This window comes from Gouania willdenowi, chromosome 19 (assembly GCF_900634775.1).
Source record: "Gouania willdenowi chromosome 19, fGouWil2.1, whole genome shotgun sequence".
In the NCBI taxonomy this organism is placed as follows: domain Eukaryota; kingdom Metazoa; phylum Chordata; class Actinopteri; order Blenniiformes; family Gobiesocidae; genus Gouania; species Gouania willdenowi.
The window spans coordinates 11,634,651-11,649,189 of NC_041062.1; the positions used below are offsets into that span (position 1 = coordinate 11,634,651).

The 14,539-nt window shown below is 36.4% G+C and overlaps 2 protein-coding genes across 5 annotated transcripts; one reads left to right on the forward strand and one right to left on the reverse strand.

The window, feature by feature from the left end:
• Positions 1–377: 377 nt before the first annotated feature.
• Positions 378–3,848, reverse strand: ptges3l (prostaglandin E synthase 3 like). Its single transcript, XM_028477144.1, has 7 exons — positions 3,346–3,848; positions 3,127–3,240; positions 2,925–2,991; positions 2,728–2,826; positions 877–966; positions 689–751; positions 378–606 (listed from the first exon to the last, which is right to left on the reverse strand). The coding sequence occupies exons 1-7, from the start codon at positions 3,378–3,380 to the stop codon at positions 598–600; spliced, it is 477 nt and encodes a 158-aa protein (XP_028332945.1). The 5' UTR covers positions 3,381–3,848; the 3' UTR covers positions 378–597.
• A 2,663-nt stretch (positions 3,849–6,511) lies between these two features.
• On the forward strand, positions 6,512–12,425 carry kat7b (K(lysine) acetyltransferase 7b). Of its 4 annotated transcripts, none has more exons than XM_028477006.1 (14): positions 6,512–6,731; positions 8,278–8,431; positions 8,510–8,758; positions 8,926–9,008; positions 9,150–9,233; positions 9,370–9,468; positions 9,988–10,098; positions 10,206–10,397; positions 10,482–10,571; positions 10,694–10,834; positions 10,921–11,014; positions 11,171–11,317; positions 11,472–11,578; positions 12,096–12,425. In XM_028477006.1, exons 1-14 carry the CDS (start codon positions 6,702–6,704, stop codon positions 12,195–12,197), a joined length of 1,683 nt encoding a protein of 560 aa, XP_028332807.1. In that variant the 5' UTR covers positions 6,512–6,701; the 3' UTR covers positions 12,198–12,425. The 4 variants fall into 4 exon arrangements, with proteins under 4 accessions (XP_028332807.1, XP_028332809.1, XP_028332810.1 ...); XM_028477008.1 differs by having other exon boundaries at positions 8,281–8,431; XM_028477009.1 differs by having other exon boundaries at positions 6,512–6,719.
• The last annotated feature ends 2,114 nt before the right edge of the window (positions 12,426–14,539 follow it).

Below are 14,539 nucleotides of genomic sequence, written 5' to 3' on the forward strand. Positions count from 1 at the left end.
TGTGCCTATACTTTTACATGTGTTGCCTGTTTTTACGTTTGTGCTTATTTGAGAAAAAATTATTAAAAAATAAATAAAAGTAAATAAATAATTCAAAGAAAAATGTTAATATAATATATATGTGTTAATATAACTTGTCTAACTGCATCATATTTTCATTTATTAATATTAATTATGGACATTTTTTTGAGGGAAGATGTAAATCAAGTAGATTGTATATATATATATATATATATATATATATATATATATATATATATATATATATATATATATTTATTTATTTATTTATTTATTTTTATTTTTTAAGGGCAGTGTGTTGATTTAGCAGTTAGTGCTTGAATCAATGAACAGAATAAATTGGCATAGAAGACAGATTAACATTTTTTTTCTTTCTTTAAAACAATAAATGATATGTCATCTTATGAGAATTCCAATCCAATGTTTTCAAATTACTTTATAAAAAAAACAAAAAAAACAAAAACAAAAAACACAATATATGCAAAAACAAGTATTCAAACTTCAAAACATGAATAATATTAGCAAAGGTTCCACTCTTCAGGTGATCATTGTATTCACTGTCCAAGGATGGAAGTCTCAGTCAGACTGTAAGAAAAATAATAGGGGGAAGATTAAAAGTCATGACTTTTTAAAAAATGCCATCAAACTACCAGAATGCAACACTTACGTCACTGAGATCACCCATGTCAGGTGTTGCTCCTTTGTTGCTTGCAGCCATGTCTAGAATCATCTGTTAATAGAAAATAAAATAAATAGCTAACAGTGGCTACAATTGATTTTAAAAGGACTTCTAGTTACACATTCATGATCTGGAACGTTCTCTTTTGTTTATTATTATGATTACATATAGCGTACATCTGCATATCTATCGAATTGATCCTTTTCTTCATCCTCTTCGTGTTCCCAATCTCTCCAGTTATCAAAGTCCACAGCAATCCAACTGGGCTGGAAAAAAAAAAAGGAAAAGCAGGGTTTTACATTGAATTGTGTTTATTTAATTGACTTATACTGTAACTTTCTAATAGTTTTTATTAACATCACTTTTTATCCCATCTAAAGCGATACTAAGACTAAATTCAAACAAAGGCAGAGTAACTTAAACTATGCTAAAAGTTTTGTCAGACTTAAAAACTGTACAAAAAGTGTTTTTAATAACTAAGTACAATTAGAATGACTTATATTTACTTCATTTATCAACACTGAATGTATATGCATGTACAATATAGGAAACAGTTTGATGACATCATCATCAACAACAATATTTGTGTAATTTAAAAGCTCAATTCTGATGAGAAATGGTTGCTGCATTTTACAAATGTTACAAATTATCATTGGAATTATATTTTTACTCTGGTTTTAATATATTGAACATTTTATTTATTGTTCAGTATTTTATGGAGATGATACTGTTTTGAACAGTTTGAGAGTCTTTCAGAGCCTAAGGTGTGTGTACATATAATACATAAAATTAGGGTGTTTGACTTCAGTTTTCAGAGAATGAATGTGATATAGCAGGATAATAATAATAATGAATAAATAAAAGCATATTTGATAATCTTCTTATTAAAGATACTCATGTTCAAAAGTGGTAAGAATAAATGTAAAACGTTTCCAGTCATACCCATTTGTATTCATTATTTAATAGTGGAGTGAAAGTAAAAAGTGTCCCCCAAAATATAATACTCAAGTAAAGTACAGATACTACAAAATATTACTTAAGTACCATGGTGACCCTAGCCTCTTTGGCACCCTAGGCATGATTTTCTTTTGGCGCCCACTTATATGGCATTTTTTTATATACCAAATAATTGATATTTACATCATTGTTATATTAGTTTTATTACCAGAATAATTCACAACACTTGGTCTTCACCGTACCCACAAACATAAGCAAAATTACTTATTTGTTTTTTTTTCCCGTGGTAAAAGGGTTGTTTCACATACACATATTAAAAAAAAACACACAAACAAGTGAATAAAAGTCAATTTAAATATACATCTTAGTAACAGGTTCAGAATACAAATTCAAGTCTCGGCCAACCGTCCACAGGTGTCAGTCAATTTGGGGAGGGGGGCGGGAGTAAAACTATTTTATTTTCATTAAAACTAGTTATTAATAATACTATCAAGTTTAGTATGCTATTAAAATTAACTCTCTAGTAGTTAAATTATTATCTTTTTTTAGCATTTGCCTATATTGCCTATATAATGGGCCGGCCCTGGTGACTTTCATCCAGTCAATGGCTCATTTTGAGGTATCGCATGTTATACATAATTCTATATTCTTCTTAAATATTTTGTGAGAAATATGATTCAAATATTGTAGCACCAAGAAAGTAAATCTCTATGACAACAAACAGAATCTGTACCTTGGAATGATTTGATTCCAGCAAGACCATTTTGTCTTCTTTTTTGAATAATATATTGTTCATATTTCATTTATTCAGACAACTTTTTTCCATGAAATTTACTTTGATCTCCTGACATGTTTCGACTGCCAACTGTCAGGCTTCCTCAGAGGCATCTGCTGATCACTTTTTTGTGTGATTCTGACTTCTTTCTGGCCAACTCGACAGTTCTGTCAGGCTGGCCACGCCCCCTGTCTCCAGATGGCCTCTGGTGAAATTTCAAAGTAAATTTCCTGAAAAAAGTTGTCCGAATAAAGTAAACCTTAACATATTGTAATGCTCTAACACACAGACGTACCTTGGCTGGATCCTTCTGGAGACGTGGCCATGCAAAGTCAGGCTTTCCCTTCCTGAGCAGGAGGTTGATGTGGCGGTCATAGACTCTTTCCCTGGAGTCCTTAAGAATTATACCAATAATAAAATATTAATAACATTATTGCCTCATGTTTTGTACATTTTAGCAAAGTTGATAGAGGAAGATGACTGTATGCTTACGTTAATCATGACCTTGTCGTAGAAGTAAAGCTCATTGTAGAACACGTCATCAGTGTCGTTTTTGCAGCTGTTTTACAAACAAATTGCCAAAGAAATTATTAAGTAGCGTTGTTTTCTTTGTGTTAGTGTTCATTTATTTCAACAAACAAGAAAGAACGTAATCAACAGAGAGGTTTTAGTGCACAGATTGGGATAAACTCACCATAGAATCATCTTTTCTGGCTGAATGTCCACCTGGACGTCTTTAGGTCTCTGAACCTTAAAGTTGACCGTCACATACTTCTTCCGGTCAAACCACACAGCGTTTGCTGGCTGACTGTAGCGACACAATTCTACTGTAACATGTCCATTCTTTACCTTCTAATCATAATCAACGAATAGATTATTTGTGTTTCTCAAACAGAGTCAATAGTCGACATACCTCTCCTCTGGTCTCACAATCTTGGGTTTGTTCATTTTGTTTTTTGCTTCAAATTACCAGCTGCTACAGAACTGCCTTCAGTAGAGTTTAAAGCATTGAGCTAGTCCGTTCAGCTGTGTACTCTGATGGAATGGCCAGGTCCCAGATCACTATATATAGAGCGGCTGGTATCAGCTGCCACAAGCCCCCCTTCCCCACAAGTTGTAGCAAAGAACATTCAGGAAAACCAGCACATTTTCTGGGGGTGTCCACAACATTACCAGAATGTCTGCATGAATACTTATCTGGCTGTGGACTGTAGACGTTTGGCTTTAGACTCCAGATTTTTAGTCTTTTAAGACTTTGGACTTTAATAATTGTACTTTATATCAGTGTTTCCAACCTATTCTGTCCTGTGTAACCCCCGAGCCTCTATTCAAACGACAGTCGCCCCCGTCACTCAATCAGTACTCCCTTGTTTTCCTTACATCTTGTTTACATAAACTTTTTCCTGAATGCATTCATAGCACGACGGGTTGGGCCTCTCGGGGGGGGGGGGGGGGTTCTCCTACTGTCAGCTCAGGAAACTGCCGCTATTCGGTGTGGTAGCCTGGGGCCCGCTGTCCTCTGGACCGTGCTGGTGTTGGGGGGGGGTCTCGTGTTGGCGGGGGGTCTTGAGGTTGGGGGTTGGGGATGGTGGCAGGGTGCGCTGGGTCCTCGGCTCCTTGGGGTTTTCTCAGGTGTGTGTGTGAGGGGCGGAGGCTGCCTCTTGGCCTGGGATCTCTGGGGCGTCTGAGGGGGCTGCTAGGTCATGGGGGGTGGCCTGACTGGGTGAACTGATTACACAATAGATATAACATCACTTCTCACTCACTTTAAAACAGTCAACTCTTCCCCACCCCTTCCGTGTCTTACGGTGACTCCCTCTTCCCTTCACCCTCACCTAGATGTAACACTTCCCATTCCCTACCCTGACTCCCCCTACTTGTTCCCTTCCCCCTCACCTAGGTGTAACACTGCCCTCTTTTTATATATTCTCCCTAAAATAAAGTGTTTTTTACCCTTCCTTAAGGAGGGCTGGTGATGGTCACAATTATGCAATAAAATAAATTAATTTATTAAATTGCAATAAAAAAACATATATTGCTGTCTTAAAAAGATTGCACTTCTTGTAGTGCTGACCTTTGACAGCATGTGCAGACCACAGCCGTTTAGAGACAGAGTAGCGACAACATTAGTTTGAAATGCTTGCCCGTCACGTGATTTATGTAGACTCAAATTGTTCACGGAAGTTATTGGCGGGCAACTCGAATCCATTAATTCCAAGTGACATAATTGGGATTTTCGGTAATTTGTCTTCAATAACTGCATTGATTTACAATATTTATACAGTACATCGTCATATGTATGTGTATATACATTATATGTTTATGTAATTCCATAATTTTATTTCTTAGTGTAAATTTGTTTTAATGAATAAATCAATAATCTTGAACATAATTTGTATCAGCATTAAATGTCATCTTTAACTAACTATAATAACTGAACGTTTTATTTCTAAATGTAAAACATCTTCTAATTAAAAGAATACTCTAATATTTAAACTTTTGAAAACTGTGCTTTGACCTATATAAGTCTTTATCTTCGATGAACTTATGTTTGACCCTGTCAATCACAAATGTCTTACATATCATAACAAAAGAAGACATGCATAGAACAACACAGAATAAAAATGCAGAGAAAACTATGTCCGAGGCCCACAGCTGTGCATTAGATGAGTGTCTGTTATTTCCTATTAACTTGATATTGTTGTTGATTCATTTTCTGTTCATCTGTAATAAATTGATTGATTGATTCAGCAAAGCAAAACTTCTGACTACGTCTCTGTGTAAGCAATCTCAGGTACTGAATACGAGAGTAACTCAAAAAGAAAGTCATAATTATGAGAAAACTCTTTTTCATAAAAAGTTGCAACATGCAAAAAATGTGACAGAATCATTTTTGCAGCAAAGACATTTATGTACTTCCAGTATTTTCTACACTATGTACTATGTGTTGAATTCTAAGAACTGAATAAACAGCCAAAATATGTGTTTTGAATGTAATGAAGAATGGTAACAGTCAGTGTCAGTAGACTGTAGCGAATGCTCAGTTTGTATCTCATAATTATGACTTTACTAACTCATAATTATGACTTGCCGTGGTGATTTTAATTTATTTTTAGTGGCGGAAATGGGCTTCCATACAAAACCGATGGATGGAATGTGTAGAAAAGGATCCGTTATCTGTATAGATGTGCATTTTTGTATCAATAATGTCTTATGACCAGTGTTGGGTAAGTTACTCTAAACTTGTAATATATTTATATTACTAGTTACTGGAATAAAAAATGTAATATATTTGTATTACAATATTACTGTTTTTTAAAATGTAACTGAGTTACACTACTATGAGTTACTTTTGGTTCAGAACACTAATTATATCACACTGATCGTGTTCAAATGATATCTAAGTTTTGTTTGAAATACTTCTGCTGTTTCAGGAGCACAAAACTCTTTTTTGTTCCCCATGAGTTATATTTCACTATAATGATCATCTTGTTTTTCCTCAAATAATTGCAAACAGTGAGATAACAAAGCAAATATGCACTTAAATTAAATGTAACTTGCATGTAACTTGAGTTACTTTAATTGTAACTGGTAATATATTAACACTTTTCACTTTTGTAATGAGTTACACTACTGAGTTACTTCAAAAAGGAATATATTACTGTAATATATTACAAAAATAACTAGTTACTTCCAACACTACACATGGCATATGGTGCACTTTATTTAACACCTTTGTAAAGTGTAAAAATATGTATCTTCAAACCAAAAACTCAAACTGTCTGAGGGTAAAATCAACAAGAAAAGCCAACTATACATTTTTTTTTAAAAAAAATAGATGGATAAATAAAATTAACACGTTCTACCTTCTTAAAAAAAGAAGAAGAAGGTAGAACGTGTTTTGTTTTTTTGTTTTTTATTGTAGAAAGTTATTAGTTTCCACCCCGAAGCATAAGATGGCGCTGATGCTGAAGATCAGCCACAGAAATTACGAAGAAGAAAAACGTAAACGCCCATTCTCTGCTAATAAGTGATGTATGGCCCCCTGCTGGTGGGAATATGAACTGCGGTCTCATAGGAAATGCATTGGCCTGCCCGGGTCTGAGTCTGTGAGGAATGTGGTGGCGCGGCACAAGTCAGACATTACCGTACACACATAACTAGTGTTCATTGAATTTGATAAATACTTTATTTAGTCTTTTTGTCCTGGGTCGACTGAGTGTCGCTCTTTGTCACTAGTTCGTTAAGTAGAGGTCCGTCCAGTGAAGAATGCCTCGTAGACGTCAGGTAAGAACAAATGTAGGTCGACCGACAGGCTAGTGTTAGCGTATTAGCTGAAGCCGATTAGCATGCTGGGAGCTAACGCCACTCTGTTAAATAGTACAGAGTAATGTGTTTACCACGTCCGACAGCGAATGTGTTTAAATCAGCGAAGTTGTTCCAAAGCTGTCCATGAAATACGACTCGGCGCCGTGAATGCTGGTGATATGGTTAAAATGGTTACCATTTTAATTGTAGACGGATCTCCAAATGTGTCGCTGAATGTCAGTAACGGCAGATGTTTAGTTTATGTTAATAAGTGTTTGAAAACTATCCTTTTTTCACTACCATTTTGGTAATGGGGTACGTTTCGCAGGTTATTACTCTACTTTTAATGTTAATATTTTTATTTACCATCTGCCTTTGTGAACAACGGAAATGGGTCACCAATCGAAATGGTCACCAGTGTCATTGTTACACCGTTATTTTGCACGCAAAGGAAACGTAATATTTAGCAGTCGGTATGCTTAATTAAAGCTTTTTTTCTGATGGTATATAATGCCGAATTCACCACATTAGTGTAGTTTTTTCGCTTGTTGTCACCATCTTTGTGTACTTCAATACATTTAAAGAAGTGTTAAACATTATTTCAAATGCTGACTTTTGTCAATGTAATTTTGAGTGGAGCCTGCTAGTGCTGTTAAGCTAACAGTACACTACAGTGCTACAGTGAAGCTTTGGCTGTGCAACATACATACACAAACTACCAACTATTACACTTTATTTGGGGAAAAAAAAAAAATATATATATATATATATATATATATATATATATGTATATTTTTTTGTACACTCTGCTTATGCTTGTTTCCTCCCTACTTTTATTTAGTTTGGCCAGGGTCCCCAGTCTGTTTTGTTTTATGTTACTGCTTTTAAGAACTTTGAGTTAATAATTACTTTGTTAATCGTTACTTCTGTGTCTGGCGTCATTTATGTTGCGGCCCCTCAAGCCTTGGTGTTACATCCAAGAGGGGGCTGTAACAATGTTCCTTTAGAAAGTTTAGGATTTTGTTCTTCATGATTATATTATTATTATTTGTTTATTTTTAAATCAAAGGGTAATGTTTCAAAAATGTGATGTGCTGGCTTGATGATTATCATCCCCCACCATAAAATGTGGAAAGGGGAGTATAGGTTTGAGCTCTGTCCGATTGTCCATCCGAGTTAGGGGACAGCTTTTCTTAGAAACCGTTTAAGATAGGATAACCAGATTTGGTGTGTGGCTTTAGGGTATCAATACCTCGATGGAGTTCGAAAATGAGAAGTGCGCAATAATTTCTTCCGGAGTTATTGTCCTTGTGCTGATTTTTTTTAATACTCTGAGGTTTCTTCAAAGGGGACAGCTTTTCTTAGAAAATGTTTAAGATAGTAATTTCATATTCTGATGTGATAATATTTTCTATGTATACAACACATTTCTTAGATTTAGGACATTTAGGAAAAGGTTGTGAGTTATAATGATAACAAATCTGACACGGGATGTTGACTGTGTTTTTGTCAATATATTTATTTAATCTCTCTCTAGCAGAGACAAATGGCTGGGAGTGGTTCGGATGTGACTGAAGATTCTGACGACTCTGCAGAGAGAGAACAAACTAATAGTTCAGAAAGTGATGGTAACCTACGCAAAAGACAGCGGCTCACCAGAGCCTCGACTCGCCTCAGCCAAAGCTCTCAGGGTTGGCGACGTCGATCTAAATCCTTTCTATGATTTGTCATCTCCACATTTGTCTCACTATAAATATTTCTTTGCACAGATACTCCTGACTTGAAGAGATCTGCTGACCATGACGAGTCACCGCCTTTGACCCCCACAGGAAATGCTCCCTCTTCAGAGTCTGAGCTGGACATCTCCAGCCCCAATGCGTCTCATGATGAAAGCCAGGCCAAAGATCAAGCCAATAGAGACTTAGAAAAGGACCTCTCTCATCGACCCAAACGCCGCCGCTGTCACGAAACATATAACTTTAACATGAAATGTCCAACACCAGGATGCAACTCCTTAGGTAAAACTTATTTTGCTAGTTTCAAAACCCAGTTATTCAAATAGAACATTTAAGCTGGATTTTTAGCTTTGGATTTATTTAAACCAGTTTTAAAGATGAATTTGAAATGTTTGCATCTCTGCTTGTTGAAGTGTTACACATGTTTGTTTTTCCCCTTTTATGGTCAGGTCATCTCACAGGGAAACATGAACGACATTTCGCTGTATCAGGTTGTCCTCTTTACCACAATCTTTCTGCTGATGAGTGCAAGGTGAGCTTCTGAGATCTATCACTTGTAGAATAAATTATATCAGCATTTTAGCTCCATGTATTCCTATACGACAATCCAAATCAATCTCCCCCCTTTTTGTCGTTATTCATGAACTATTATTTCATAACCATTCATCGTCAGGTGAAAGCCGTCAGTCGGGAAAAACAAGAGGAGGAGATGAAGGCGCAGGAAGAAAACCAGTCGCGGCACGCAACTCGTCACCAGGTGATCAGTTTCCTTCTGTTTATTAACTTTGTTTTCTAACAGTAAGTTGTGTGTAACATCTTAACTAAATATAGAATGACTGAAGTTGCTTGTTAGCCGAGTTCCTTCCTCAGCATATTTTTGGTTCTGAATTCAGACACCGACATCCAAACAGAGTAAATACAAGGAGCAGGTGACTGAGATGAGGAAAGGCAGGAACTCCGTCCTTCAGAAGGAGCAGAAAGAAAAGCACATGGTGAGTAGTGGTCTTACACTTTCCTCACTGTTTGTAGCTAAGCACACTGACACCTTACCATACAGCCATTAACAAGAAAAATGGTTTAAACCTATGGCACCAAAATGATAGCACTGGTATGATACTACTACTGATTATAATTTGATGATTGGACATTAAAATAAAAAATAACACACAAAATCAAATTTATAACATCAACACAAGCCCAGATATTAGTTGATTAATTTGATTTCTTCAACATTCTGTTGTGTTGCAGCAAAAAATTAATGAAAGAAAAGTACATTCCATTTAGTTTCCCTTTTTTAGTTTTATTTGCTGAGGTGTTTCAGGTTTTTTTTTATTGTCTTTCATGGTTTTCCTTCCCAAAACATTTCCTTTTTTTTTTTTTTTGAAAAAGTGCAGCAAAAAAGGAATAAATGCTTGATCGACCCGCCTTAAGATGATCGAGTTGACTCCTTGAACTGACAAAGTATGTCAGAGTTGTTAGCGTATTTTTGTGCGTTTGTATCTTGTCAACAGGAGCACCGACAGACGCACAGCAACACCAGAGAGCCTCTGCTAGAAAACATCACCAGCGAATATGACCTGGAGCTCTTCAGGAAAGCCCAGGCTCGAGCTTCTGAAGACTTGGTATGACACTTGTTTTTGTTTTTAAATAGTTTGTTTTTAATTTATTTATTAATGACAGTCCAGTCCTGCACATCGCCTCTCAAACCGTTTGGTAACTCCCTCTGCAGGAGAAGCTTCGGATTCAGGGTCAGATCACCGAAGGCAGCAACATGATTAAAACCATCCTCTTTGGTCGCTACGAGTTGGACACTTGGTACCACTCACCCTACCCTGAGGAGTACGCACGCCTCGGCCGTCTCTACGTCTGTGAATTCTGCCTGAAGTACATGAAGAGTCAGACCATCCTCAGACGACACATGGTGAGTGTTAGACGCAATCTACAGCCCTGACCTAATAGTGCTGAGTCTGTTCCCTGAAGTTTGTTTTGCTGAACGTGTTCCCAGGCCAAGTGTGTGTGGAAACATCCTCCTGGAGATGAAGTGTACAGGAAAGGGTCCATCTCTGTGTTTGAAGTCGATGGTAAAAAGAACAAGGTAGGAATAGCTGCTGCTTCCTTATTTCAATCTTTTGTTTACAAAGCACAGTAAATAACCAAATAATAACATGAACATGTTTACCAACAAAACAAACGACATATTTTTAACTTCATCCTCAGATCTACTGTCAGAACCTGTGTTTGCTTGCAAAGCTTTTCCTGGATCACAAAACTCTTTATTATGACGTGGAGCCTTTTCTCTTCTACGTAATGACGGAGGCTGACAACACCGGCTGTCATCTCGTGGGATATTTTTCCAAGGTAATGGAGACTTAGAGTGCTTTTTTAAAAAAACTATTATTGTAACAATGGATTTGTTGTAAAATCCTTTTCTTTAACAATTTTAGGAGAAGAATTCCTTCCTGAACTACAACGTGTCCTGTATCCTGACGATGCCACAGTACATGAGGCAGGGCTTTGGCAAGATGCTCATCGACTTCAGTATGCATCTGTTAACATGTTAACAGAGATTCTTTGAAGCTTGTTTAGATTGATAACGTTGTTGGCATGGACTGATTTAACTAGCGATGTTTATCATATATTGTAGATGAAGAATCTGGCTTTTTTTTTCCTGACCCATCTCATCACTTTTCTCAGGTTACCTGCTCTCCAAGGTGGAGGAGAAGGTCGGGTCACCAGAGAGGCCGCTGTCTGACCTGGGCCTCATCAGCTACCGCAGCTACTGGAAGGAAGTGTTATTACGATACATGTACAACTTTCAAGGGAAAGAGATCTCCATCAAAGGTTAGCGAGAGCACAGAACTCACGATCCATCCTTATTCTCTCTTTTTTTTGTATTTTTTATTTAAGTGTATTTTCACTGTCACTGTTTCACTCTTAAAGAAAACAAAGACACAAAATGAAACATCCATGGCTTTAATATTTGCTCGTCACACAGAAATCAGTCAGGAGACGGCGGTAAACCCGGTGGACATCGTGAGCACCCTGCAGTCTCTTCAGATGCTCAAGTATTGGAAGGGAAAACACTTAGTATTGAAGCGACAGGTAAGTTATTAATATATTAATCTGTTTTTGTGTTGACCAACTAAGTATTTAGTTCTTTGCCAATTATAAAAGGCATCCTATTATTATAACTTCATAGTATTTGATTACATTTGACGTTTACAAACTAAAGAAACGGACACTTTAAACATCAGGAAAATCTTCTGAAGCCTGAATAAGTCAGATTAGTAAATAATCGCCTCGTAATAATAGCTTTGATCTTTTTATATTTTAAAGTTATGCATTTTATTTTCAACTGACAGCTTTTATTTTGAAATGCTTTTGCACATTGTTGCCCAATAACCCCTGCCTTACCATCAATGCAACTTATACTAACGGGAATCAGTGTCATAAATACATTTAAAAAAAAAAAAAAAAAACCTTGAGCATTGATTGATCATGTATAGATTGTTTTATAAGCTTATCAAATAGATTTGAGATGGTTTTTGTTCATTAAAAGATTGTAATCATACCCCGCCCCCCACCCCTCCCGGCTTTGTGTCTTGCATGTACATTTTAGGATCTCATTGATGAATGGAAAGCAAAGGAAATCAAGCGTGGCAATAGCAATAAAGCCATTGACCCCACCTCACTAAAATGGACCCCTCCCAAAGGGACATGAGCGCTCCCGTCTCTCAGGCTACTGAATGAACTCACCTCCAGCCTCACCAGCCACAAGTAGCCTGGACCTACAAACTGTCCAAGTTATTTTTTATTTTTTATTAATTCTCTTTCAAACTTTGGTTTATTTCTGCTTCTTTGACTTAAGCTGCTTTGTTACCGTTAGGTTTTATTGTATTTCCAGAGTCAACATTTCCCAGGTTGAACAATTATATTTTGAACAATTGAAGTATGATGTCGTCGTGTTCTTTTTGAACCAGCCTGTGTCGACTGAAGTGATTGTTGATGGTCAATGGTCATGTGCCATAGAAAACGTGGTTTTTGCTTTGCGCATGCTAAAAAAATTCATACATCTGGCAGACTGTATATTTCTCAGCAGAGATGTGCAGATTTAGTTTGAGAGTCTGAAGCAATGGTTAATATCTGTCTGTAATGTCTTTGGTGTGTGGAAAACAACTTATGGATCGTCACGATGTGCTGCATCAGTAGAGGATTTGAATCCTATTCTCTTGCGAACCTGCAAAATTAGGAAAAAAAGGAAATCAAATGTGTGGGGAAACTCCTAAAGAAGAGTCGACAGCACGTGTGCGAGAACGCACGGCAACATGAAAACATCCTTCTGCGTTTATATCATCTCTCCTACCTTATTTCTTTGCTCTCCCTGACTCACAGCGTTCAGCGGTGGTTGTGACGGATGGATGTATTTTTGTTAGAGACTCTGTAAAAACAGAAAACTGTCTTTGCCTTCTTCATGTCATAGTCGTTGTTAGCCATCTGATATTTGTAATATCAATAAAGCTGCCATGAATTTTTGAAGAAAAAGAAAAGCTACTTTTCTCACCGCTGTTGGAAATGCTTCTCTCCATCAGTTCCACAAATATCTCCCCTTTCTTTCCTACAAGTATAAAAAACATAAGCAATATCTTGTAAAAATGAACACAATCAATTATTTTTTTGCTAATATTATTCAGACTTATTTGAATGAAACGATTACTCACGCCTGGCTATAGATGGCCTTTTTGAAACTGAGGAAATAAAATGCATTAATTGTAATGGATAAAATCATTGAAGATTTAAAATAAATAAATAAAAATAGAAGTATTTAACTTTCTAATCCACCTGAGCGTTTTCCCATGAGTCCATAGAAACGAAGGGCTTTAGATCTTTTGTGTAAGCAGCCTATAGGGTAAAACACGGCTCTCTCCACTGATGCGTCCTCCTGAAATTACACCACAATCAATCCCCCGTTTACCCATCTTAAATAAAACAATCCTATAAAGCAGTGGTTTTCAAACTGACTGACACATTTTTGTTCAGAATTTTGTGAAAAAACAACTATATAACATAATGATGGAATAAATGAATGATGATACATTTTAAAGCATCTCATTTTGTAAATAAGTGGAATGATACAGTATTTATTGCCTCCTGAATACATTTATTTCTATAGTTTTTGTATTTTACAGTCATCTACCGCCTGGTGTGGGACCAAGACTGACCTTTGTATTTTCAGTTCATGTTCATTTTGTGTGTTTTCTGTCATTTTGTTGTTGTCTGTTCTTTTTATTATTCAGTATATATTTTCTCCACTATTGTGTGTTGTTGTTGGTATTATTTAAATTATTCTTTCTCACTGTGTGTGTGTGTATGTGTGTATTTGTGGTGGTGTGTGGTTGTTTCTCATGTCGTTTAGTATGTTCCTCTGCTATTTTTGTGTATTTTGTAGAGTTCTTGTGTATTTTTTTCTCATTTGGTGTCGTTTTGTTTGTTTCTGGTAATTTTTAACATGATTATAACTTTTAACCAAAAATAAACATAATATCCCATATTTTGAATGCTTTCATTTTTAATTTTCAACACTCGCTCTCAAGTACCCCCTCTCGTGCCATTGCATACCCCTAGGAGTACATACTCTAATGTGAGAAACACTGCTAGAAATGACAGAAATGTTACCTGCCAGTCTCTGGACAGTCTCCTCTCTTCTGCACCACAGGACACTTCTTCATACGTTTGCACCAAAGCCCAAAAAGCCACAACCACAAGCTGCATCTTCAAGTTTTCCATTTTCGATTTCAGATTCAATCAAACTCAGACACTTCTTTTTAAACTCTGTACTTTTCCCTTCGTTTTAAAAATAAGACGTGTCTGAAAGAGATGTTGATGAGATCTTCTTTGATGTCAGTTCTTCTCTCTTTGGGTGCGTTTATATCTCCTAACCCATGCTGACTGGCTCCTCCCCCTCAACGCATGAATATCGACTCATCCTCCGTGGGTTTAAGAGGATTTATATATGACAATCTTACTCTTTATGTTTATTCAAACTGTATGATTGATGTGAAAACA

Bases quoted from the DNA above. Each gene is read 5' to 3' on its own strand.
- kat7b (XM_028477006.1), top strand. From the start codon at position 6,702: ATGCCTCGTAGACGTCAGGTAAGAACAAAT. The intron at 8,759-8,925 runs GTAAAACTTATT...TTTTATGGTCAG, and splicing joins ACCAGGATGCAACTCCTTAG to GTCATCTCACAGGGAAACAT. The intron at 11,015-11,170 runs GTATGCATCTGT...CACTTTTCTCAG, and splicing joins CAAGATGCTCATCGACTTCA to GTTACCTGCTCTCCAAGGTG.
- ptges3l (XM_028477144.1), bottom strand. From the start codon at position 3,380: ATGAACAAACCCAAGATTGTGAGACCAGAGGAGAG. The intron at 3,241-3,345 runs GTATGTCGACTA...GTGTCGCTACAG, and splicing joins ATTGTGAGACCAGAGGAGAG to TCAGCCAGCAAACGCTGTGT. The intron at 752-876 runs GTACGCTATATG...TTCTATTAACAG, and splicing joins AATTCGATAGATATGCAGAT to ATGATTCTAGACATGGCTGC.